Raw genomic sequence first — 25,333 nt, forward strand, 5'->3', positions numbered from 1 at the left:
GGAAGATGGCTCTGACGGCAACTTACGTCAGAAAGACATAAGTCTGTTGAAGCTCTCATGAGCGAGATATTACCGAGAATCCGGTATAATGAATGCAAGGAATAAAAGTGAGACATCGAATTCAGGAGTGAAGGGAATTTGGAAGCGATCAGCCGGGTGACGAGCCGCGGAGCCGACATGGAAGCGTTTCGAGAGGCCATGAGCATTCACGCAGCTCATGACGAAAGCCTTTGGAAAGAATGCACAAAGTTCAGGTGGGCTCGTCTGCGTATGAACCTGTACTGTTGGAAACAGCGAGCATACGCCAGCTTTTTCAATCAGTTGAGCGCCCTCAAGGAGGACATGAGCCAAAGGCTCGTAGTAGCATACGGGGCAGGTCGATGGATGCCCCAAAAAGGGTGTACACCAGCTCCAACGACAAGAACGTACAAGGAGTGCGCACATGGTTATGTCGAAATACCTTTAGATGAGTTTCGAACATCTTCTACACACCACGAGCTGTGTTGTACACTTCAGAGGGTCGCGATGGAGAAAAGCCAGCGGCTCGCTGACGGAAATGCAAATGGCAAGGAGGGCGAAACTTCGAGGACTACTCGCATTGGTTACTACAACTACTGATGGCAAGAAACGAATAGAGTTCGTGAATTGAGACTTTAACGCCGCCATCAGTGTAAGGAGGTGTGCAGTACTGGAAAGAAGACCCCCGGAGTTGGCGAGAGCCAACTTTGCGAGGCAACCTCCCAAAATGGAGTGATACCAGAAGAAGTTGAAACCAGTAGTAGGTGGCCAGTTGCTGAACGCCAGCACAGTCGTCTGCACATCGATGGGTAGACATTCGGTCTACGGCGGACGGTGTGAGAAGCGCCACTCTTGTACACTGGCTTTCCAGCGTTTCTCTTTTGCAAGGCGTTTGGTGGTGTTTCCAGAGACGAATTGTTTATCAAAAACGTCTTCTGTCGATCTTCGAAACCAACGTGCTGCTTCCTCTGTGCGGCACGGGGCGTACGCTATGCGCTTTTCTGCTGATTGACAGCGGAAGCGACAAGTCCGGTTACTGCCTTGAAGACTTAGACGCTTTGGAGAGACCATCATATCGATGGTTTCAGTTTTCTGACCTCCTCCTAACCACCACGCTCGGATCTCTGTTGCAATGGCACGCGCAGCAGCTCTCATGGCAGCCAAAGCTGAACCCGGGCATCGAGAGAGTGGAAAGCTGCATCAAAGGTGGCGCAAAGCCAAGGAAGCCGGTCATCTGAGCAAGCTTGCATCGCCTGCAGAGCTGCGAGCACTCGTCCATGCGAAACTGACACCCGAGGAGCAAGTGCTTTCTGGGATGCAGTGTGCAGGGCTGGCAGCCAAGGCACTTGAGGTACTCGACAAGTCGCGTACATCTTTAGAGCAAGACATAGAGTACGAGTCGTGTGACTGGGAAATAGAATCGGACGATGCCATGGACCGTGTTGCGAGACGATTCCTTGCCGATCTCGAACAGCTAAAGCAGACTGGCAGCACGCGTCGACTCACCCAACTCAGTATTTGGCGTCGCATCAGTCGCTAGGTCGTACTGGCGGAAAGGCGAGCATGAACTGCAGGCTGAAGGCAGTCCTTTTGTGAGGCAAGTCGCGAAGATCGCGGACCAGGCATCCAAGACTCCGGGATACCGCCAGGTCGTTGCCTGGGAGCATCTGGAAGAGCTCGCAGATGCGGCAACTGCAGATGGTGTATTCGGTTCGCAGTCGCGGTCGATGTCACGTATCTTACGTCGCCCAGAAAGTCGGTTTCGACTCTTGCTCACGAAACTAGAGCTTGGTGAGGAGCTCTGCACACGCGACGAGCGGCGTTTGATGCTGGCATTGGATACCTCTGATGCGAGATTTGAACCCGAACGCATGCGCTCGAGGAAGAGGGCACCTGGTGGAGCGCAGGATGGCGCCTCTGCAAAGCGCGACCACGGGAGGTCTGCATCCGTTTCGTCGTCGTCGTCGTCGTCGTCGTTAGAGCCAGAGCACGAGGACGACGTGCACCGAGCGGCCAAGAACGCGTCTTCTGCGAGAAAGAAATGACCACATCATCGGCGACGATCATCCAACAAAAACGAAACCCTGGAGAATCCTCAGTGAGCCAGCATTTGAGCGAGATTGCCGCTGAATCATCGCCGTGCCCTGGCCCTGTGGATATCGCATGATGCATCGTTTACAGCGTTTCACCCATGATACTGGGTGGTGATTATCGCCGCCGGAATACCTCAGGACTAGATCGCGGATCGTTGGAAGCTACGCTCGCGTCCATCGCGTGTACCATGTGCTGCAAAAGTGGTGCTTGTCTGCAGCTCCACAAAGAGCACATGATCGCGTGCTGTGCTGCGAGCACCACGCCGCCGGCCTCTGTCGGCAAACGCGCTCAAAGGCGTACTCGCGACAAGCATGAATTCAGCAGGAGTATTGGCGCTGGTTGAGGCACTACGACTGACTATCGAGAGACCAATCTCAGCAACCGCAGCATGCGTCGATCACTGGGGCGCAGCTTAAACTCCAGCAGCGATGCGGCCGCGTCAGAGCCAGACCTGCAGACTAGTGGACAGAGCGCAGCATGCCTCATTCTGGATTTCGCACAAGTACCCGCCAGAGACGCTTCTCAGGGTAGCCAGTGGCGGATCGCGTCTATTTCGCTACCGGGAATTCGGACGGATTCCGCGTCCAGTCGACCGGGGACGGTTCACGCTCTCCACTCGGACGTCAACGCGTTTCACTTTGGCGATGAAGGTGCTGCATTCATCCACCGACCAGTCTGCATGACGATTCGACGAACATCGGGCGGAACCTTTGATGCATACCTCTGGAGCATGATTCGCAGAGGTGTACTTTTTTGCAGGTCGTCGAGGTGGAGCATGTGGCGAGAGCCACATATTTGAGCGACCTCGCACCGGGCGTGATCCAAGACACCATTCGGCTGATGCTCAAGCGTGCCTCGCGTACCCGACATGTCGTTGCTCACCTTCGTGATGCTGGTGTGCTTCTGTGGGTAGCGCACTTGCGCCCGTTTGCGAAGCGTAGCGGACCTTGAGGACAAATGGCACGCTCCAGCAGCCATGCGCTTGCATAGGTCATGCATTCATCATGTGCTGCTTTCCAAAGCAGCACCCAGGGCGGGGTCATCAAACACGTCGTGGAAATCCCAGAACTGTACATTCCAGCGGGGGTGGTAGCGTCGACACCAGCGCTCAAACCCCTGGATATATGCGGGTCGCAGGTGCGCATCCAAAGCGTTCCGGAACGCTACCATGGACTCCTCGATGATCGAGGGGTCCATGAGAATGCTCCCCGACAACGGATCCAGCATCACCTTGACCGGAACATGCTCATAACCCCAGAAAGGCAGTTTCGTCCCGATATCGCCGACCGCTGCCCATCGGAATGAAAACGGCACATGTCGCTGGAACGCTGCAGCGAAAGCGCGATTCCCGACTCGAGGCGACCCAAAAGTCACACTCATCACCAGATCCGATGACAGACGCAACGACTGTGAATTCTCAAAACACGTCATATCGAGGGCAGCGATGCTTGCCAGAGCCCCGCCGAGAGAGTGACCTCAAAAGATCACCGGTTTGTGGTTGCAAGATGCACTATCCAAGGAGTTCATCGCACTACACGGTTGCGCTTCGCTCGCATCTGCTGCTGCTGCTGCTGCTGCTGCTGCTGTAGCAGTTTCGCTTCGACACCGCGCTGCGGTCTCTGTACCCGCTAAGCTCAGCTGCTGTTGCTGCTGCCCGTGTTCACAACCGCCATGAATATCCGCACTGGACACCTCGGGAAAGCGGTTCGATGGTTGCACGCGCCTATCCAGGCTGGTAGCGACACCACAAGTGGCATCGCCGCAGGTGCTGCTCAAGGGCGCGCAAGCCGCATCCACTGCAGTTGGTGCAGTGCTCGAGGGCTTCGCAACAAGCGGTTTCAGCGTCTCCATTAACTCTTCACGCACGGATAAATAGGCGTGCAAAAATCCACCGTGCACCATTGAAGGCACTCGTCGCCCTATGAGATACGAAAAATCGTCACCAGCCTGAGCGCGAAAATCACCAAAGCGCAGGGAACGGATCCCGCGTACGCTCAGCATATACTGCCACCATCGACGATGTGCAAAACGGCCTCCAGGATCCACACCGAGTTCCTGTGACAGGGCATCATCAAGACCGCGCTCTATATCCGAATCGTCCTTGGCAAAGGCCTCCACTGATGCCTGGTGCTTCCTAGTCGAATCTATTTCGCGCTTGCTATGTGTTGTGGGCGGTATTTGCGAACAAGTCGCAGCCGAGGTGCCGCTACGCCCGGCAGCCAAGGCAGTGGTGCTTACAGCATTCGTCGTACGAGGCATTCGAGTTGTACCGTCGACAGTCGCTTTCGCCGGTGACTCCCGCAACGACCCGCGTTGACCGTGTTTGCTGCAGGCGCTCAAGCGCCACGTATCCTGTATTTGCGGACATTCACGTGCATGCAGGTGCTCCTCGAGAGGAACCCGTCGGACATTCATATCTGTGCGTAAATTTCTGGTGCTTTTGGTACCGCGAAAGCTCACCACAATCCTATCCGCCAAGTCAATGACGAGCACATGTACATCTGTAACGGCGCTGGAGCTATGCCGCACGACTCGTGCTTGCAGGGGGTCCATTTCGCCCACACCATAATGACTGAACATCTCTGCATACATATGCGGGTCATGCCACGGTCGATAGGACAGGTACGCCATGTTGAAGATCAAAACATGCGTCTCGAGGACAAGTGAGCGCGAGAGCCAGCTGTCTCCATTTCGCAGTGCTTCCTGCTCTGTCTGGTAGTAGAGGTTTGCTTTGCGCAGCTCTCGCTCTGCATCCAGTGCGTCCGCTGGCCACGGTGCCGCCTGGCTGGCGCTGTGCGCGGACAACTCCCACTCGGAGGAAACGCTCCTTTGTGGGGCTCGCTTTTCTTGATATGCAGCTGGGTCCGGAGCCAGCGCAACGATCCAGGGCAGCCAAACACCCAGCACTGTCGGAGGTAAATGCACATAGAGCAGGAGCACCGACCATGTAAAGAGCATCGCGAAGGCACCACCATTGAATCGTGCAATACCCAGCAACCGCAACGGTACGCCATCGAGGGACGCGTTCGCGCCGGGTAATGGTACCAGGCCCACTGCGATGGTATCGTTTGCAATCAGGAATATATAGGATATCGCAGTAAAGACACGGTAGAAACGAGCACCCATTTGTTTGTGATGACAACAGGTATACGGCAGCTGCTGGAGCACTCGGAAGGTGCGGTAGAGCTCCATGGCAATCCAGCCATCGAGGAAAATGCGCATGGTAACCACGAGCGCAAACGTAAGCGAGTAGGCCACTTGTTGTTGGTGTCCACGCATAGCAAACTGAACCAACATGCCCGGCCAGGTGAGTCCTAACGTCGTTCGAGACCAGCCGCAAATGGCTGTCTCCACGGCGGCGATGATCAAACAGAGACCAAATACCACGCGGTTTCGTTCTAGAAACGTGTGGCGATCCTTAATATCACGATAGAGTCGTAGAATAGCCATGGCGTGTCCATAAAAACCAAATATCCAGAACCATTGCCAGACCAGGTCGGAGACATAGAGAATGGCGATCGTGGTGCCGCTCGCTTCTCCGATATCGTTCGTGCAATATTGCCTATCATATTCATCGTAAAGAAAATAAATAGACCTTGTAGGAAGCAGCTGCGCATTTCGAAGGTGCAACGGATCCATCCATACCGATAGAGACGCAAAAAGTAGACGATCGTGAAAGTAAGCTGGAGCACGCAAAAGCAGTACACGACGACGCGGTCAACGAGGTTGAGTGCCGGGAGTGCCGCTTCGAAACGGCGTGCAAACAGACTCATTGCTAGCGTGTAGGTGACGGAGAGCACGATTGCACTGCATAAGTTGAGAGTTTGCCAAGTTACCTGCTTCGAGGATAGCGTCTCAAGGAGGAACTTGGCTTCCTTTGGATCGCTTCGAATCTGTGGTGGAGCAAAGAAACTCGACAAACGACTGCGGTGACGTGCACTGCTTCGACGTGTGCGCGTGCCTCGTTCCTGTCCATTGATGAGTTCGCTGCTGCCTCTTAGCGTGCTGTCTCCAAATGTCTCCGACTCGAACGAGGAGACGGAGGTACCACGATCAGCCATGAGGGCAGCGTGCAAGCAGAATTAGAGTTGCATATTGTTCGGTACCCGTGCACTGCGGTGCAGAGTATACGGACCACGAAGCATGAATATGGCAAAGAAGGTTCGTTTTTATGTACGGAGCGGTGCGTATGCGCATCCGCTCACACACGTTCACAAGCCCCAAGTCGGATAGCTGAGGATTCCCAAACTGCACTGTACTGCACTGCCGTTCTTGGTCGTTCGAATTCTCTCCATCCAGAAACGCATCCCATACGGACGCTCGAGACGCTCTCTGCTCACCAGCGCAACTCCATGAGGCTCCATTCCTGCTATGCGTATTCGTATGCTATGTTGATGTGTATAGCAGAAGGTCGAGATGTAGAAGCAATGTGCTGTATAGATCGTAGTCGAATAGAATGTTAGATACATATTCTCTACTGAACAGTGCAAGGAGGACTGCATTCCTCGTTCAGGTACGGTTCACCACAGTATTCAGATGGACGAGGAGCACTGGACGGAAGACGTATATGCGCGCGGTGCCGATAACCGACATTTTCAGAGACTGCGTGCAGTCAATGGTAGCAAACCGCAACCCGTTGATCACTTTATGGGAATCAAAAGCGACGATAGTGGACACCAAGGGCGTCCCTGTTTCTCACCAGCTTGTTCGTTTAGTGCTAAAAACACTGGGATAGAGTCGCAAAAGAAATGTCCGATTTCACCCGTGGCCATCTTCCACCGAAATCGCAGCGGCAGCATTCCCAGTCCGTTGCGCTCGGTATGAAGCGCAGGAGAGTCGGTTTGTTTTCCCGATTCTAGCGCGGAGTAGAGCTGGTTTCCATTCCCCCGTAAATTCCAAGGTTGAAACCCATTGAAAGAGTGTTTTCTATTGTGGAAAGTAATGATCGCTCCGCTGGGCGAGTAAGTAGATCGTTCAGCAAACGGTGACACACCGCGGCGCATGTTGCCGATCTTCCGCAAGTCCTTCTCGCTTCGGGAAGGTCCTCAACTGACGGCCATCAGGGAGTGCGTTCATTTCCACCAGTAGAAATCCATGGGGAGGTATGAACATGCAGGTCGGGGGTCCTTGAGGATTGCCATCGTCCCGTCTGTTAAACACCGTTTCTCGTTTATCTCCAGTCTTCTTCCGTTTCTTCGTCACCTGCTCTTCTTCGCTCGACGGTAGCTTCGAACAAGAAAATTTCGTTTGTTACTCGAACCTGGCGACACCGGGCTTCCAAAATCCCTAGTTGCACATCCATCGCCTTCAGCTGGATATTTTATTTTCTGAAATGAACCCAATTTCAACGCGTCTACTACAGAACGCAAAAAGGCATGTCACTAGGCGCACCTGCAGTTGGAACCGGACTGCGTTGAGATGCTGAATAGGCGGCTTCGCATCGCTTGGGTGCGCGGCGCTGCCGTACTCGTACGTCACAAGGCAGAAAGACTGCGGACGACGCCCGAAACATGCGACTGGAATCAAAATCTGGTGCCTTGTAACCGACTCGTAGGTATCGTGTAGCCTGGTTCATGGCCCATAAACAGAAAGCTGGGTGTATTTCCGTGCTGAAGCGCGGTGTGGAAGCCGAGTTCGCAAAGCTCTTCCACGACGGCGACCTGGAAGCAGCCCGAACCGAGTTGAACGAGTCCGTTCGCGACCTCATCGTCTGGGAGCGTAACACCGTCTGGCGAGATATGTTGCTCCAGGAGCGTCGGCTTCGAGACACGCACGCCAAGCGAAGCGGCACCCGCGACTCGCCGTTTCGGGCGTTTCGAGTGGTTCCATTTCTCGTGGCGGTGGTGCTCTTTCTGGGCGTCCTCTTTGCACCGGCATCGCAGTTTATGTTTCTGCAGCGGGCGCTGGAAGAACGGGAAAATCAGGGTCACCCGATATCGGCAGCTGCCGCAGCTGCACGGAACGCAGCCGCCCAACGCTGCCTCGCGCTGGTCACGTTCGCGTCGGTACTCTGGGCCACAGAGGCAGTGCCGCTATTCGTCACCTCGTTGGCAATGCCACTGCTTGCAGTCATTCTACGCGTATTCCTCGACGAGAAAGGTGAGCGGACACTCGGACCGACCGAGGCTGCTCACAAGTCCATCACATCCATGAGCAGTCCCGTGCTCCTGCTCATTCTTGGCGGTTACAGTATTTCGGGAGCGCTCAGCAAGCATGCCATCGACAAGGCGGTAGCGATTGCAGTTTTGCGCCATGCGCGACGACCTCCAGAACTGCTGCTATTACTGATGCTTTTAGCGGTTTTCTTATCGATGCTGGTATCGAATGTGGCGGCACCGGTATTGACGGTCGGTATTGTGACACCACTGCTACGCAGCTTGCCACCAGGGACTCCCTTTATCAAGTGTGCGCTGCTCGGTGTCGCCGCAGCTTGTAACGTAGGCGGCATGACCTCGCCGATCGCGTCTCCGCAGAATGCGATCGCGTTGGATGCCCTGCGCGGTGCCGCGTCCATCTCTTTTCGCCAATGGGTAGCGATAGCGCTGCCGCTTGCTCTGGTTACCGTATTTGTGATGCATGCGTACTTAATCGTTCGTTTTGGACGCGGCCCGATGCAAGCGTTTCCACTGATTCCTATGCATAGTCCGCTGAAATGGAAGGATACTGGGATGGCGCACTTGGTTGTCATTCTGACGGTTCTGGTCACTGTGGCGCTCTGGAGCAGCAAAACTGTTTCGGATCGATTCGGTGGGGACGGCATTGTTGCCCTCGTACCTGTGGTGGTGTTCATGGGCACTGGTCTTTTGAGCAAGGAGGATTTCAATGCGCTACCTTTTAATGTTATCTATTTGGTGTCCGGCGGCGTCGTGATGGGCGCTGCCGTTCGATCCAGCCGCTTGCTGGAGCTCGTGGCCGCATCCGTGCATTCCGCAGTGGTTGGCGCCGGCCTCTACAAGACCTATCTGACCTTTATGCTGATGACACTTCTTGTGGCGTGCATTATGAGCCACACGGTTTCCAGTATCATTCTGAGTCCCGTTTTAGCCGAGCTTGGCGCAGCGCTTGGTCATCCACGGCTCATGGTGCTGGGAGGTGCACTGGCGTGTTCCTGTGCAATGGCACTGCCCGTGTCAAGCTTCCCGAACATGGCCGTGATCAGCGTCGAAGATGAGCTCGGGAATCCTTATTTAAGTGCTCGCGATTTCGTATGGGTAGGCTTTCCTCTGACGTTGCTCGCGGGCGCAGCACTGGCGAGTCTCGGCTATGTGCTTTCGTTTTACGCTGGCCTGTGAGCGCCACGACCAGCTCGCTATCCTGCATATGCTGCGTTGCAGGATCCGCCTGATCTTTTTCTGCACGATTCGTCACGGGCGATATCGAATACGGACCAGGACGATCCGCTTTCAAGCGCCGATAGTGTACACACATGGCTACGCCATCGGCTTCGATCATCCCAGTGAATACCTTTTGCTTGCTGGCTTTGAGACGCTTGAAGTCGAAGATATTCATCCAGTGCGTCTCCCCGTTTTCACCGGTGAACTCCTCCGTGCTGACATCGAACTCCGGGCTGATCTCTCTCATGATCCCGTAAAGGACGCCGGAGTCGATTGTCACAAAATGTGACTTGATGTTGCACAACGGAACGACGTTGAAGCGCTTACCCATTAGGAAAGCATCCCGTCTCTCCGACTTTTCATTTTTTCCCCGACTCAGCTGCTCTTCGGCGTTGCGTTCGAGTTCTCGGTTCCGAAACAAGAAACAGCTTAGGATGACGGGATAACATCTTTTTTTCATTTCTGATACATTTTCTACGGGATTGACTGGCCCAAAACTGCACGGTGCTCCTGTATAGCCGCACGGATTACAGAAGCTTCATTTGTGCTGCTGTGTGACGTCTTCTTGTCGACGAATTCGATCTCCTGTCCACTCTGGCGATCGTTCGTGATACAATTGATGATGCCCCACATCCCTTTGCGCGAGATGCCCGGGTAGAGCGCAAAGATAGATCGTACCACGAAGCGTTCGAGGTTCACGGTCAGATGGTTCTTCAGGTTCGTCAGGTACTTCATGGGCACTTAGAACTAAATATTCGAGTCATGCCTGTATCGAGTACCGTTGAAGCGGTACTTGGGGCATTTTTCGTGGAGGGCATATACTCGCGCATTTCGCTTCTACGCTTCCCCCGTGCCAAACATCAAGTGACGAATAAAGGTCTTGTCGAAAAATTCTTCCGGAACCTCTTCTGTTTCCATGCCCGTCACGTCGCGATACATATCCCTCGCGATATGCATCAGTCCTACGGCAGCGTCTCATACACTCATAGAGTGCGCCTCGAAACGGGTTCTGATGGCCTCTTGGGGCTTTTCCCTGTGCGGTTCTTTGATGTGTTTCAGAAGACAGGCTTTCACCAGCATCTCGTAATATGATCGTCTTTCTCGCATCCATTGACGTCGGGCATCCCGCTGTCGCTTCTTCGACCTGTCTCGTTCCGCTTTGCTCGGCTCTGGTTTTCATTTTTCTCCGGCAGCCGGCGACGCCGGGCCTCCAGCATCCTCCACTTCCATTTCCATTACTTTCCATTGCTATGATAAGAATGCACTTTGGAAGCGTCTACTGTAAACTACGAAAAATCACTTGACTAGAGTACTGTAAGGGCTGAAACACGAATGAATCGCAAGACTATACTTTGCTATGACGTCAACGCAAATACGACTTGAACCTAAAGTACAACAACAAGTTAGCGAATGATCAGGATCGCAATTCCCTTCAAAAGCGAGATACGCGTCGAGTCTGATGCCTTCCAGACACAGACGTGAGCGTAACGACAGCATTAAATGGAACAAAGAATAGAAACTCACTACTAACTAGCAATCCGATAGGAATTTCGTTTCCCACTACGATCGACGTTAAAAGGGGGAAAAGCTTGCCGTATCTTCGAAGGTTGATCTTCGAGGTGGAAAGTCTCGCGAGCCGGACGAATCCCCAGTGCTTGTGCTTCGTGCTCCACCCAGAGTCAGGTGATTTGGCGAGATCTGAGCAACTAATCCACAACGCAGTTTATTCTCGAACTAGGGGCAGTTGATGTGCCTCTGGGCGTCGCCCTGGTCGCAGTGGACTCTTAGTATATTGCTGCGCGCTGCCGCAGACAGACGTACTGTCTGCGCAGCTTGCGGACTCCCAGAATGATGATGTACGCCGACTCCGTGTCGATTGCAACACATCTCGAGCCGACGCCCTCAGTGGTACGGAAAAACCGTTCTGTCTCCGTGCAGCACCCGCTTCAGCGGTATAAGCGCTACGGCGAGTGCTCACGGCAGGCAGTCGTCGCAGGATAGAACATACGAAACGACCAGCGTATCCCAGAGGAATTGTAAGTAATGGAACCTGGAAGTAGGGTGCAGCATGGTGGACGATCACATGAATCTTAAAGCCCATCCCGGATTTCGGACTCCTTGGTCCATGGAAACGTTTTGTCATCATAAGAGCAGGAAATCGCTGACAGCGTTGACGTAGCAGGCGCCACGCACGTGCAATGCCGCTCGAGCGCGCCTGCAGCGCTTCTCCCGGTGCACAGGATGCGCTGGCGGATGCTCCAGCTCGTGTGCGACTAGCTGGGAACGCTGCAGGTACGTCTAGACAGGCTCTTCTGCGAAGAGTTATGCCAGAGACTACCCGTTTATTTCGCGTAAAGCAGAGGTCTTGTGGTGCGAATTCGCTACCTTGTATCTTGCGCTCGTCACCGATAACGTTTGTTTTTCTACAGAGCGGCGGCGCTTTAACACAGGGAACTGCTCGCTCTGCGGGCGCTCGTGTAGCGTTCCGGCTCAGAGCGCGTGCCGCTCTGTCATCGCTTGCACAACCAGCGCGCCTTGCATGGACGTGCGCTGGGCAAAAACAGGTCCAGTTTCAAGCTACGTGCTCGCGAGTCGGGTTTCTGGGTCGGTTTCCGTCACGCAAGGCGATCTCGCAAGCAGCGCGTCGGTGCAGCAGGTTACGTATGGCGGGCGTTAGCGCTGACGGCCAAGCGCGCTTGCAGAGTCGACGCGAGCGTGCCATAGCCCTGCTCAAGCGGCTCAAAGAACTCGCGGTTCCGTTCTGGACCGAGCCGAGCAGTCGCAACGCCGCGTGGCGGTGGACACTGGGAACACTGGCGCTGGCGTTCGTCTGCACCCTCTATGCCGTTTCGTTGTCGTTCATTCAGCGCTTCTTCTGGAACGCGTTGAACGCGAAGGATGCGGTGAAGTATCAAAAATTCTTGGTTCTCTACGTTGCGGCACTCATCGCAGGGCCCCCGTTTCTGACGCTGTTCGAGTGGATGAGACAACGAACCGCCCTGGTGTGGCGTCGCTTCCTCACCGAGCGCCTTCTCGGCGGATACTTCCATGACCGCAAGTATTATACAATCAATATTCTGCGATTACAGAACAATGAGACCGTTCATGCAACGCCAGCGACGTCCGCAGGTGGCGTTCGTGTCGTGCAAGATGCTCTCGATAACGTCGACCAGCGAATTAGCGAGGACATTCGCGCGTTTACGGAACGTGCCGTTGGATTCGGATGCACCGTGGTGATCGCATTATTTGACTTTTTACTGTTCAGCGTGATTTTGTTCCGCATCCGCGCACAGCTGTTTCTGCTGCTTGTGCTGTACTCGACCATTGGGACGGCGGTGACGTTGTGGCTAGGCGGCCGACTCGTGCACCTGAATTTCGCCCAGCTCCGACGAGAAGCAGATTTTCGGTACGCGCTTGTTCGCGTTAGAGAGAATGCCGAGTCGATCGCGTTCTACGGCGGCGAGGAACAGGAGCAGCGCGCAGTCTCGCGTCGGTTCCGGGCCCTCTTCGACAATATGATCCAACTGCTGCGATGGCAACGGAACGTGACCTTTGCAACGACCTGGTATCGCTATCTGATCCAGGTGGTACCCGCTCTGGTCGTCAGTAGGGACTACTTTTCTGGTCGCATACCGCTAGGTGCATTGAGCCAAGCGTTTTTCAGCTACAATCATGTGCTGAACGACTTGTCCCTGGTTGTGAATGAATTCGTCGGCCTTTCTGCGTTCGCTGCCGCAGTGAATCGGCTCTATGAATTGCACTGCGCTGTGGAGCCGCGGCTGCTCGCTGGTCAGCGCCACGAGCGAGACGCCGGGTCACAGGCCGACACGGAAGGCATCGTGACGCTGACAGGGAACGGCACGGCTGCTGGCGTCAAGCCAGCAGCTTTGCGTCTGGAGAAGCTGACGATCTACACACCCGAAGGCCGACGGCGGCTCGTTGACCAGCTGGATCTCATGCTTGAGGATGGCGCACGCATCTTGCTCATGGGTGAGAGCGGCGTGGGCAAGTCGTCCACGGTGCGGGCAATCGCCGGCCTCTGGAAACGGGGCAGCGGCGTCGTGTACCGGCGCCCGCATCCGCGGAATACGCTTTTCGTTCCCCAGCGGCCGTATTTGATGTTGGGCACCCTCCGCGAGAATCTCTTTTATCCGCTGCATGGAGAGGATGCGGCCAACGTTGATGAGAAGACGATTCGGAACGTTCTGGTGCGCGTCAACCTGCCCGACCTTGTAGATCGATTAGGCGGACTCGACGTCGAAGCCGACTTTGCCGCCATTCTTTCGCTTGGCGAGCAACAACGGCTTGCATTTGCGCGCCTTTTACTGCAGCCGGAGCCTGTGCAGCTTGCGATTTTGGATGAATCAACCAGTGGCTTGGATGTCGAAAACGAACGCCGTCTCTATGAGCTCTTGCGGGAGATGGGTATTAGCGTGTTGAGTGTTGGGAATCGGCCGACGCTCATCCGGTACCACAATCAAGTTATCCGGCTTTTTGCCAATGGCAGTTGGCAAATCGAATCGCCATCAGAGGCGGTAGAGCACCTCCTCGGCAGCAGCTTGCTTGATTAGAGCCAACACCGGCTCGCCTGGCTTTTGCGAGTGTTTCTGGAGCGTATGCCGCAGCACGAACTGCGCTGTCGTCTGAGCACTGAAGCCGCAAAGCACGAAGGCTAGTCGTGCGCGTCTCGGCCTGGGCGCTGGGTTCGTTTGGCGCAAAGCTCTAAGGATGCTTTGCGCAAGACCAAGCGAGTTTTCGTTATATGAACGCGGGTCGTCAGCTGTGCACACCAGTTACACCCGTGCTTCGTACCCAGTGACATAAAGCTATCGCTGGCGCCGCGCGGAGCGAAGAAAATTACCAGACGCGATGGCTCGTTGGTTGCAAACCAAGGCGCCCCGCACGCAGTTCCGGTGCTCTTACCAGCAGGCTATGTGGCACCCGCGCAGTTCGTGTGAACGCCGCTCGGGCAGGTTGCGCTGGGCGCCGAGCGCTGGCCACACCATGGGACGCAAGGCAGCTGCTGCGGTAGCGAGGCATCACCCACCGGCTATGGAGCAACCGTACATGATCCCGCAGAATACAGATTGTTTGGCGCGCTTTTCTTGCTCACTTCGGCGCACGCTGATCAAATCAGGAACCGTACATGATCCCGCAGAATACAGATCTTTTGGCGCGCTTTTTTTCGCTCACTTCGGCGCACACTGATCAAATCAGGAACCGTAAATGATCCCGCAGAATACAGATCTTTTGGCGCGCTTTTTTTCGCTCACTTCGGCGCACGCTGATCCACTTTGCTGCCGTCAAAAGCTTCGGAATGCCTCACAGAGCTACAGTCGTGCGCTTCCGACTGGATCAGCGTAGTCCGCACCCGTTGCCCCGTTACCGCTAGCGTTCGCGGACTGCTCGGTTTTCCATCCGTGACGTCTCTGGCGCGGCAATAGAATCCTCGAAGGCTGGCTGGCAGTCGTGTGTGCCAGGTCCGAGCGTGCTTGAGCGCCCGTTCCTGCTTGCCGAAACGGGTGCATACCGCGACAACGGCGAGCAGCGTGCGGAAAGGCGATGCGAGCGCTGGTGCTCGAGCTCGAATGGCACGAGCAGCAGCGCGGTGTGTTTAGTGTCGACATCGCTGCAGATGGAACGATTGCGACAGGCGGCCAGGACAAGCGGGTATCTCTCTGGCGTCTGGAGCCAGACTGGGAGCAGCTGCGTGCGCTCGCTGCCCAGCCACACGAGCCATCGAAGAAACAGCGGTACGCACTGGCGCAGGCGGCAGCTCAGTCGGTGCGTTTCCTGGACACACTGGAGGGACACGCCGCTGCCGTCTCCGTGGTACGCTTTGATCCCGTCGACTCGGGCCGACTAGTCTCAGGGGCGGACGACGGATACGCTGTCTTGTGGAAGTTCGACGCAGTGCAGGGCAAGTGGCGACTCGAAGCGACACTGCATGAGCACAACGACATGATCATGGACGTATCTTGGAGCGCGGATGGCAAGCTTCTGGCAACGGCGTCCGTCGATAATACGGTGGCTATCTGGAACACCACGGACTCGACTCGACCGCAGTTGTTGTTGTCGCTGCGCGAACATACGAATTATGTGCAGGGGGTATCCTGGGACCCGCTAGGGACCTACTTGTGCTCCATGGGCGCTGATCGCCTTCTACGGGTACATGAGTGGTCGTCTGATCGCCGCCGGGTGATACGTTCGACAGCGGTTGGGAGCATGGTGCACAGTGATTCAACTGCGCATCCCTGCATGACCGCGGACGCCTCATGTCCGCCAAGCCATTCGGAAACGCAACAGATAACGCCTGTGCCATCCCATCCATTGGAGTCAGAACCGAGAAAACCTTCGTCCCGTCGTCTTTTTGAGAGCGAAGGGCTCATGCACTTCTTTCGGAGGCTCGCGTGGAGCCCCGACGGCAGCTTCCTCGTCTGCCCGGCGGGCATCGTCCCGGAGCCACGCGATGCTGCCCCGACTTGTTCGAGCAGAGACGCAGCGCCGCATCGGACCAAGGGCGCGCATGTGTTTGCGCGCTCGAACCTGTCGACACCGCTACTGCACCTCGGTGGACATGAAGAGTCGATTCTCGGGGCTCGCTTCTGTTCGCGGCGCTTCGCTCGTCGCCAGGATCCCACATTGGATGAGGACCTTGGTTGCTGGCGTTCGCGATTGCCATACCGACTCGTTTTCGCCATTTACAGCGCGCGAGGTCTTTACATGTACGACTCGGAAACACCACATTCTTTTGCAGCGGTGCAAGGCCTCCACTACGGTGCCGTGACTGACGTGGCGTGGTCCCCGGATGCATCATTTCTCCTGATGTCGTCGCTAGACGGCTTCCTCAGTCTGGTGTGGTTTGAGCGGGAAACAGAACTTGGCAAGTTTTTTGAGGAATCGGGCGAGCTGCAGACTGGCAGCAGATCATCGCCTAGCACACCGTTGACAACTGGTTCTTGCAGCCTGGACGGGGGCCAGGGGTCCCATCGCAGCGCCGACCCAGTCATGCGATGCAACCGGGAACAGCCCATCGCCTCGACACTGGTATCGAGCGACGCCGACAGTGGCCATGGTCGGAACACCGACCATTCGACGAAAGTCGGGGAACATGCTGTCAGCAGCACGACCTGAAGCGCATATTTCGTGCCCGTACGTACACCGTGCACGTTTTTTGCCGCTGGATGCACAGCACTGGGCACGTACATGCGCCGACGCTGTCGTGGCGTCTGTTTTGGGCTAGGCGGTGGCGCCTTCCAGCTGTCACGGCACGCTGTACACAATCCCGCAGGCAGATACAGCGTGCTGCGTACGACCGCTTGACACCGGCACCATAACCAGCAGCAACAGCAGCAGCAGTAGTAGTACCAAAATGTGCGACGGCGAGCATGCGCGGATAGAGCCATTCACGCAAAGACCGGGTGCTGCGCATCCCTTCGCCAAGCAAGCTGCCCGGGAAATCGTGCTCAAATTGGGATTCCCGGATCCTCAGGACCTGAACTGCTGCGTGTTCGTGTTATGCAAGAACAGCATGATTGAACGGTGCGTCACATCGTCGAAGTGCAAATGCCAGCGTCTGCGTCGAGTACAACTGCAGCGCATATCGTCGATGCAGAAGCACGGGAATCAGCGCACAGTACCCGGAGTGTGCCACTCTGAAATGACCATTCGAGGGCCGCCTCGCTATGGTGTTTTCTACCGACGCATGGGACAAGCGAGGAGAGGTTCACACCGATGCCGCGCTCGCAGTAGCTCTCGGGATTGCAGGCACTTGCTCCCGCAACGATGCGATGATGACTGCCCCGGAAGTACGCGCCTTGTCACTTTCATCGCTGTGCCAGGGCTGCGTCCGACGACCGATACTGGAACCCCGAGCAAATCCGCTGCAGAACTTTTTGCCTCGAGCACGACATGGACGACCGGGGTTCTCCATTATGCGCCTCTGCTCGCATCGGGTGACAGACGCTTCACGGAACCTATAGGATCTGGTGCGCCATGAAGGCTGCTTACCCAGATGCTGATAGCAACTGCACTCTTGCTGATCCCCAGTTCGTTTCAACGATCTTGCCCCGTGGAATAAACCGGACTCCATGTCACTGGTGTCTTGAATGCGATGGCGGAGTCGCTTGCAAGGCGGGTTCCGTATCCGGGTTCCCGATTTCTGGAACGTTCACTGCATTGAGAGAGAACGCCTGCCGCTTCGGAACACGCTGATAGAGTCCGCGTCTCTGACTGGTGGTCGAAGCCTGTCGAGCACCACGCAGCTCCAATACGCATCCACAGCATAACGGAGATAATTCGCACTTCTGATGCAGCGTAGGCCGATCTCGCGGCTACGCTGCATTCCCCAGGCCCATAAGCGACAATCTATGGAGTAAGCAATTCGTTGGTATCAACCAGGGACTAGCGCTGCCAGTTCCACAGCAATTTTCAACCCATTCCTCCGGAGGCGCAAGCGGCATCCAGTGCGTGCGTTCAGGAGTATCTGCGGACTCCCGCCCGGCTGCCTCGTCATCTCTTACCGAAATCCAGACCTCGAATGCGCCCTAGTATCGTCAGCAAGCGTTCCTGCGGCCCTAATGCCAATCCCTGATATGTCTGATGTGGATGTTCCCCGGAAACTCCCACAGAGATACGGTAATCACTTGTCTGGTTTCCGCCTAGAGTCGCGTATCCAGCAGATACTCGGTAGGCAGCTCGGTCTCTCAACATCGGAGACTTGATCAATGTGCGCTCACTACCATTCATTATGGGGAAAGTGTCAGCTCCAATGCAGCAAGTATCCACGTGTCACTGAAAACTGCCTCTCGTTCCCTCGTCTGTAGACGCTTTCATGCCTTGTTCTCCAAACCGACTGGAGCAACGAATCCAACGCGAGTCGAGCGTCTTCGTGAACGTGGCAGAGTCACGGAACGAGTACGGGCGTCCGTAATCGACACGCAGCAACTGAGCGATTTTTCATTTGACAAAACGATTTCATAGACCGGCGTTCCTCGAGTGGGCGCTGACAACAGGGCGCTGCCGCCGAAGATGGCGCGCATCGCTCGTGACACGCGGAGCGTGACATCCGTGAGCCATGCCTGCGCCTGCACGCGTTCGTGCGTACGCCCACCAGCAGCAGCAGCAGCGCTGTTTCGAACCTCAACCCTACCGTCGGAAGGATGCTTCGACTCCCGTCAAACCTGAAAAATGCAAAGGTTGTTGACTTAGTGGAGCGTGCGCGGGTCCAACTGGAGCAATTGGTACCGACGAGAGAACGGCTGGGAGCGCTGTCAGAGTGGTACTACCGCAAGTACTTCCTTCCGGGGAAGGCTACGCCCCTGGTGCACATTATGATTGTGGTTGGAACCATCGGATATTTGATTGAATACCCACACCTTCGAAAGGAGCTTGAGCACGCGAACCACTGAGCATGCAAGATCGCTTGTGCAGGAGGCACGACGAGCCGCGCATGCGCACCAAACGAGGACGCTGACCGAGACACGCACCGTTTCCGCGGGAGGTGGTGCTGCCCGCTGTACCAAGCTTGGAACGATTCCGATACCAGAGGGTCGTACGCTCTTTCAATTGAGGTATCGTGTAGCGATCGCTTGTTGATAGACGCGCGGTTGTGTGGTCGAAAGGCCGGCTGGCTCGGGCGCCCCGAGCACCAAGCGCGCAACGCATCCTGTTGGCGGCGCCTGTTCTATGAACGAGCGTCGTTCGACTTTACGAAATAAACTGTGGAAAGTGACACGCTATCGACTCTGATCCTGAGCAAGCATAAGATACCAGAAACTAGAGGCACCCGTAGGCGTGTCGAGGCTCCTGTTCTGTGCACAGCGCAGCGAGTGCACGGACCGGGCGCGTCGCAGGCCTCGGCAGGTCGTGGTGACCCTCAGTACGCCGCATGCTGTGCGGTGATGTGCTGGGTACGTACCGCCGTCGCTGCCGTTTTCACAATAGGGCAGAGCGTAGCCACTGGTGACATATCCATCCGATTGCAAATGGCACTGTATGCGCTCAGCCGCAAGTCCCTGTGCCTGGTCGTGCGACAGCCGCATGTCCGCTGCTGCATCGATGGCAGGCACACGCCTGCCATCGATACCTCTTCAATGCATACGACCCGCAAAGCGTATGCGCGCCGAGTCCGTCCGGTGCGGCGCATCGCCGGAATCGAGTGCAATGCCGCTACGTTCCAGCGGCAACGTGCCGGTCACCAGAGCCGCTGCTGATCGCGTGAGCTCCAAAAACAACTTCGAAACGATTCCGTGACTCTGGCACCGGATGCGGTGCAGTGCATGGAAACGCCCACTCGTCGTCTAACAGACAGTTCTAATGCTGTTGCATGCATCACCAGCGGCCGTCTGTGGCCACTAGCGGTCTCGAACGCGCGCAGGCTGTCGGCGAGTTCGGCCCGGCAGTACAACGCCTCGCCAAATCCCATATCAGATGACGCGACGCTACGGTCGCTCAAGGTTTGTATTCGACGGTACGGAGCGGTGTCCCCGAGCCCGCCTCTTTTGCGCGCTGCTGGTTACGAAAGCGACACTGTACGTACGCCTGCAGCACCGCACCATAATCTCGGTGCTATTGCGACAGCAAAGCAGCCCCGGGGGTCAGAGTTGCCTTTCGCGAAGCGACACACACACATGCATGCATGCATGCATGCGGCACGCATTCCGGCACACGCAGACGCACGCACGCGATCGATCGCGATCGATCTCGTGCGTGCCCTGTGCGTCTCTGCGCTGGCGGAATCGTCTGCGCCGATTTCGGTACCATGCGCGCATCTGAGTCCAGTTGACGTAGACGCTTCGTTGAGCGGGCAAGCACAACCGCCACCGTCGAGCCATGCGTTCCATTTTACGCACTTTTCGAAAAACCAGTGTTTTCTGGAGGCAGTTCTGGGCGTTCGACTGTGAGAAAGCGCTGAACGCTTCGTATGGGACCTGGATGCAGTCGCAAGCTCGGTTGCTGCCGACGCTAGTGCCGGTGCGCCGTCGCTTTGCGTCAAGCAGCTGGGGCCAACAAGGTTCCGAGACAAGCTCAGCAACCAACAGCGCTGGTAGCGATAGCGCGGCTTCTGTCGCGTCACAAACGAAACGCGACTTTCGGCCGCGCACTATTCTTCGCTCGCAGACTCCCGTGGGCGAGCTCATCCGAGGTCGCGGCGAACGCGTCTACCAAATCGCTGCCAACGATACCATGCAGAACGCGCTGAAGAAAATGTTCATCCATAACATCGGTTGTTTGCTTGTTGTTGAGCAACCACAACAGAACGACGAGGCGTGCAAGCCGGTCGGAATCATATCCGAACGCGACCTGACGCGCTTGCTGATTAGCCGTGGTTCAAGTGGCGCCGCCTCAGCGGGCCGAACAACAGCTGACCTACTGTTGACCGTCAAAGTGCATGAGTTCATGACAAAGGCAAATGCGCTTATCTCCGTGACACCGGATACGGACCTGGCATCGGTGCTTGAGCTGATGGCGTCGCGTCGCCTGCGACACCTGCCGGTTGTGCGCGACGGCCAAGCTATCGGCATGGTCAGTATTGGGGATGTGGTTCGTCGGCTCATTGAGGAGTCACGAGAAGAAGCCGATGCACTCAAGGAATACATAGCGGGTACGTACTGATCGCGTAGCTGGTTGACGACGGCAGGATAGTGCTGATGCAGATCCCCGCGCAGCATCCAGACGCCGTGCTTTTCTAACGGTGCTCATGCGTGTCCACTGCGTTGCAACGTATGCACCATGCGTTATCCATCAGAACAGGTGACTATGCAAGAGAGATGCATCGGGTTTTGTTTGGCAGCTTGGGTCAGACACGCGCACGCGGGCACGTCCCAGCATGGATCCTATGGCCGCGCACGATTCGGTTGCATCCTGCAGCGGCTAACGCAGCAGCGCTTCTCGACGTCACGCAAGGCGTCGCCTGGCGGCGTATCGCCACGCGCACGATGTGATTGCATGCGACGGCTACCGCAGCTGCGATGCGTGATGCGTGTGCATGTCACGTCCGTGCTTTGGTGGCGTTTTACGGAATCGCAGTAGGCGCTATCCTGGATGGTAAAGCAGTAGACCCGTTGCCGTGGAGCTGACGCCATGGACAACGCTCGAAGGCTAGCGCAGCATCATGTGATTACCTCAAGCGCAATTGCAGCTACAATGACGCACAGGGCGGTATCGACACCAGGCGTGTGCAACGGAACTGCACTGGGGTTGGTGGAGGTTCCGCTCCGCCCACGAGGATGCTTACTGGACGCTGGTAGTGAAGGCGGCGTTTGTCCCCAGTGGATCCCTTTACACTGTTCGAGCGCGAACAAGGCGACGCTCGGTCCGGCGGCCATTCAAAGATCGCTTGTCTGCTGGCCACGGCGGTCTTGTTCGACCAGCCAGAGCTCTCTCAAAAAGGTGCACATCTCTGCATTGACGCGCTCGGGTGCATCGTCATGGGGACAATGTCCACAATCCTCAATGCAAATAAGACGCAGCTGCGTTGGTACTGGAACCCAGTTCGGGAACGCCGTACCCGGATGAAGCCCTCGATCGAAGGGAGTCCATGGATCGTCGCGGCCCCAGAGCACCAGCACTTGCTTCTCCGGCGATAGCTGTTGGAGGAGCTCTCGCGGCGTCGGGCCCGCGTCTCCGCGCAGGACGGCGGCGAAGACGTCACGAGCACCATCGTCATGTGCGGGCGCTCGCAGAATCTCTATGAGCTCTTCGGTGATGGCCTCGGCGTTTCGATAAATCTGGCGCAACGTCTGTCGTAAGGAAGCTGGTCTGCGAATACGCTCGAAGAGCCAGTAAACAAGCGGTGAACGGAAGAAAATGGTCGTGAAGAGCCACCACAAAGCCGCACCAATCGGCGATAGCTCGGAAAATCGAATACCCGTGAGACCGCCCGCGCAGTTCAAAAGCACGAGTCCAGCGAGGCGATCGCGCTGGCGCTCCTCTTTCGGGTAATGCTTCATCGTATCGATCGGGTTATCGGCGGCAACAATGGACGACGTGGTGACTTGGCGATGCTGAAGCATCACCCCGGTCATGAGCGCAATGAGACCGCCGATGCTATTGCCACAGATGACCCAGCGATGGGGTGAATCATCATAGCGCCGATCCATTTCCCGAATAAAGTCGAGACAGAGGTCACGCCACAGCTCCAGTGAATATCCCTTGCAGGTCGCATCGACATGCTCCGGCTCGTTCCTTCCATCGGACTTTAGGCTGGGCTTTTCGCTTGCCCCAAAGCCAAGCAGATCGAGAGCGAAGACTCGGTGACCCTCCTGCGCGAGCACCGGCTGATTTTTTCGAAAGTGCAACAGGTTTGCGCCGAACCCGTGGATCAATAAGACGTGAAACCGCGGCGCTTGCCCGTTATTAGCTTCTTCAACACGGTAGTTGATGCGATACGTTTCTCTTGTCGGAGCGTAGGTCCACCAGAACGTTTCGTAGTGCCGTTGAACGCGGACAGCACCGTCGCCGGAAGCCGCCGCCGTCGTCGAGCACGCTGGGCTTGGGTCCTTGGTTCGCGACGGCTCCTGGGCCAGCGTCTGGACCAGTCTTCGGGTTAACGATGGGGAATTCGATCGACGACGCCAGCGCACTTCAGAAGCCAGTCCAGAGTCGTCGCTCGGGGGCCTCACGCTGTGTGGCGCAAGCGCGTGCCGCGTCACTGGCGCAGAACACCGGGCTGGTGCCGGGGCTGGTGCGGTGCGCCCCAGTGCGCGATGACCGCCCCCAGCAGGGCATTAGCCCAATAAACCCAGGTTCACGTCGCTGCATACGAGACATGTACTGAATCGAAAAGCCTCCCTAGACTTTTCCCGTAGACCAGTAGCGTCTGCTGCGAGCACGTTGCAGGTAACGGTGTCTGAGCGGGTCAGGTCTGGAGAGATAACGAGCTTCTGATTGGCAAACGAACACGCGCCATGCCGCGCGCAAAGCCCTGGGCATCTAATCGAGACGAGGGTGTTTTCCAGAATATGTCCAATAAGATCCCACTTTACTTTCCATGGACAGAACGTAGCTCCTGACGAGGGATTCTCGTGCCTGGCAGCGGCCGACGTCTCCTTTCAATCGACAGAGCATTCGTACAGACCAGGAGTGCGTGCAGTTGCACGATGAGGATCGGCATCAGCGATAGCGTTCCACCAGACACCATCCATACTTGCGCTTGGAGAAACTGGTCGATGCGTATGATGCGCTGAGCGCCGTGCATGCTGTGAGTATGTAGAGCGCCAGTGCGCGCGCAGTATGGAGGCGGAACCGCCTCGCCGTGCCACCGAATGCATCGGCTCGGAGATCCCGATATCAGTGGGTTCAGAGTGCAACCATGCGCACTGGACTTGATGGCAGTCGTGCGATACCCGTGTCAGCATAAGGAGGAACATTGAACTGCTCGAGATATTGCTGCTTTTCGTTTTTTCTTCAATTTTTTAGGATGCATCGCCTCGGCATTCGGGGTGCAGCCTTAAGGCGTTGTGCATTCAAACGTAGGTTGAGGAATCTTGGTCGTTTTCTCGGAATGACGCATTGGAGTCAATGCCGATGGACATGATTACGTTACCGAAATCAACTTGATTCGCGACGCTCTCGACCGATCGTCCCTAAAATAACCGAGAACACTATCCAGTACACAGGAGCGAGCCTCCGCGATTCTCGATTCCTGATGCATAGCTAGTTCAAACGACCCGTACTTCAAGTTTTCGATATTTCTGTTTCATGGGAATTTGTGAGCACAGAGCTTTGCGTCGGCGGAACGGCTGGGGGAAAATATTCGACGTCTTTGCTTCACGACGCGTTCACGAGCTCACGCCGAACGTTCACTGGACGCGTCACCTCAAATAATCGATGCCGTTCGAGAGACAAATCATGCTCGGTTTGCGGCCGGCGAAGATACTGCATTCGACAGCGGCATGATACCGCTCTCTAAGTATGTCACTTGTGCTTCCCTGTGTCTCTTCTTTTGTTGATGGAATAGGGTTTTGGACTCGGACTTGGGTAGTTGCAGCGATCGCTCCTAATGGAGCGTGCGTCGCCACGCTGGACAAGACGCGCGTGACTGCATCGGAATTTCTAGACTTTTGCAGATGCCTGGATTTTGCTTCCGATACATATTCAATCATGGACAGCATCGCATTCCACGAATCCTGCATCGAATGGAACAGCGTGCGCTTGCGCGTCCAGCGGTCAGCGTCTTCGCCGACGGGATCGCGGAGAAGATGCCCTTAATCCCCGGGTACGGGTACGGGTGCGGAAGCGGAGCAAGTCTTCAACTGGAGCTGTGTGTATCCGTCTAGTCTGCGTTCCAGGCGATGAAGCAAGCGTTCAAGCGCCACAGAATGGCGCGCGCTGAGATACAGGTATGATGGACAAACGGGAGCACCTGCGTATATTTCATGGACACCGCTGCAATGAGCGCACCAAAGCTCTCTACAAAGAACATGAAAACGGCAAGCAAAATGCAGATCGCTAGTTCCGCTCATGGAAGAACTTCGTTTATGACTGTTGAAAGCAGTAAAGTCGGAACTCTGTTGCCGCCATCATCATCCGTCGAGTGCCGACGCTGCAGCTGGAGGGACGACAGTGATCCGCGACTTTCAAGCCAAATACAAGCGGAAGCGAACGGGAACAGTTGCAGCAACATCCCGTCAAGGCTGCTGCTCATGGCTCTGGGACGAGATCCGACCATCATGGGTCTGAAAACCCGTGTGACCGAAGTGCACCCGTCCCATGTTTCGAACATGGCTGCCGTGCAACACTGCTGTTTGGGAGCGCAGTGTCTGCTTTTTTTGGTTAATGGCAGCAAGCGCACATTCGCGATAAACCATGCTGGGCTCGTTCATCAGACATCATACAGAATATTCGCCACTATCCGTTTGCGGAGGATTCGCCAGGATCGCAGA

General features: G+C 56.1%; 5 protein-coding genes across 5 annotated transcripts, besides 5 other annotated features; 4 read left to right on the forward strand and 1 right to left on the reverse strand.

Moving 5' to 3' along the window:
* Positions 1-727: part of a sequence feature (repetitive element) that runs on past the window's edge.
* A 1,481-nt stretch (positions 728-2,208) lies between these two features.
* Positions 2,209-5,829: a sequence feature (pseudo-gene of triacylglycerol lipase).
* A 1,856-nt stretch (positions 5,830-7,685) lies between these two features.
* Positions 7,686-9,404, forward strand: CYME_CMP026C (probable low-affinity phosphate transporter Pho91p; the record flags this gene model as incomplete). Its single annotated transcript, XM_005537674.1, has 1 exon — positions 7,686-9,404. The coding sequence occupies one exon, from the start codon at positions 7,686-7,688 to the stop codon at positions 9,402-9,404; it is 1,719 nt and encodes a 572-aa protein (XP_005537731.1).
* Positions 9,234-11,592: a sequence feature (repetitive element).
* A 178-nt stretch (positions 11,593-11,770) lies between these two features.
* CYME_CMP028C (ATP-binding cassette, sub-family D) lies at positions 11,771-14,017 on the forward strand (the record flags this gene model as incomplete). The annotated part of the gene is made up of 1 exon (XM_005537675.1): positions 11,771-14,017. The coding sequence occupies one exon, from the start codon at positions 11,771-11,773 to the stop codon at positions 14,015-14,017; it is 2,247 nt and encodes a 748-aa protein (XP_005537732.1).
* Positions 12,689-14,515: a sequence feature (possible transcribed region).
* A 493-nt stretch (positions 14,516-15,008) lies between these two features.
* Positions 15,009-16,580, forward strand: CYME_CMP030C (probable chromatin assembly factor 1 subunit B; the record flags this gene model as incomplete). The annotated part of the gene is made up of 1 exon (XM_005537676.1): positions 15,009-16,580. One exon carries the CDS (start codon positions 15,009-15,011, stop codon positions 16,578-16,580), a length of 1,572 nt encoding a protein of 523 aa, XP_005537733.1.
* Positions 16,581-20,279: 3,699 nt separating this feature from the next.
* CYME_CMP031C (hypothetical protein, conserved) lies at positions 20,280-21,062 on the forward strand (the record flags this gene model as incomplete). Its single annotated transcript, XM_005537677.1, has 1 exon — positions 20,280-21,062. One exon carries the CDS (start codon positions 20,280-20,282, stop codon positions 21,060-21,062), a length of 783 nt encoding a protein of 260 aa, XP_005537734.1.
* Positions 21,063-21,775: 713 nt separating this feature from the next.
* On the reverse strand, positions 21,776-22,549 carry CYME_CMP032C (hypothetical protein, conserved; the record flags this gene model as incomplete). The annotated part of the gene is made up of 1 exon (XM_005537678.1): positions 21,776-22,549. One exon carries the CDS (start codon positions 22,547-22,549, stop codon positions 21,776-21,778), a length of 774 nt encoding a protein of 257 aa, XP_005537735.1.
* Positions 22,550-24,984: 2,435 nt separating this feature from the next.
* Positions 24,985-25,333: part of a sequence feature (possible transcribed region) that runs on past the window's edge.

Source organism: Cyanidioschyzon merolae, chromosome 16, assembly GCF_000091205.1.
Source record: "Cyanidioschyzon merolae strain 10D DNA, chromosome 16, complete genome".
NCBI classification, from domain to species: Eukaryota; Rhodophyta; class Bangiophyceae; order Cyanidiales; family Cyanidiaceae; genus Cyanidioschyzon; species Cyanidioschyzon merolae.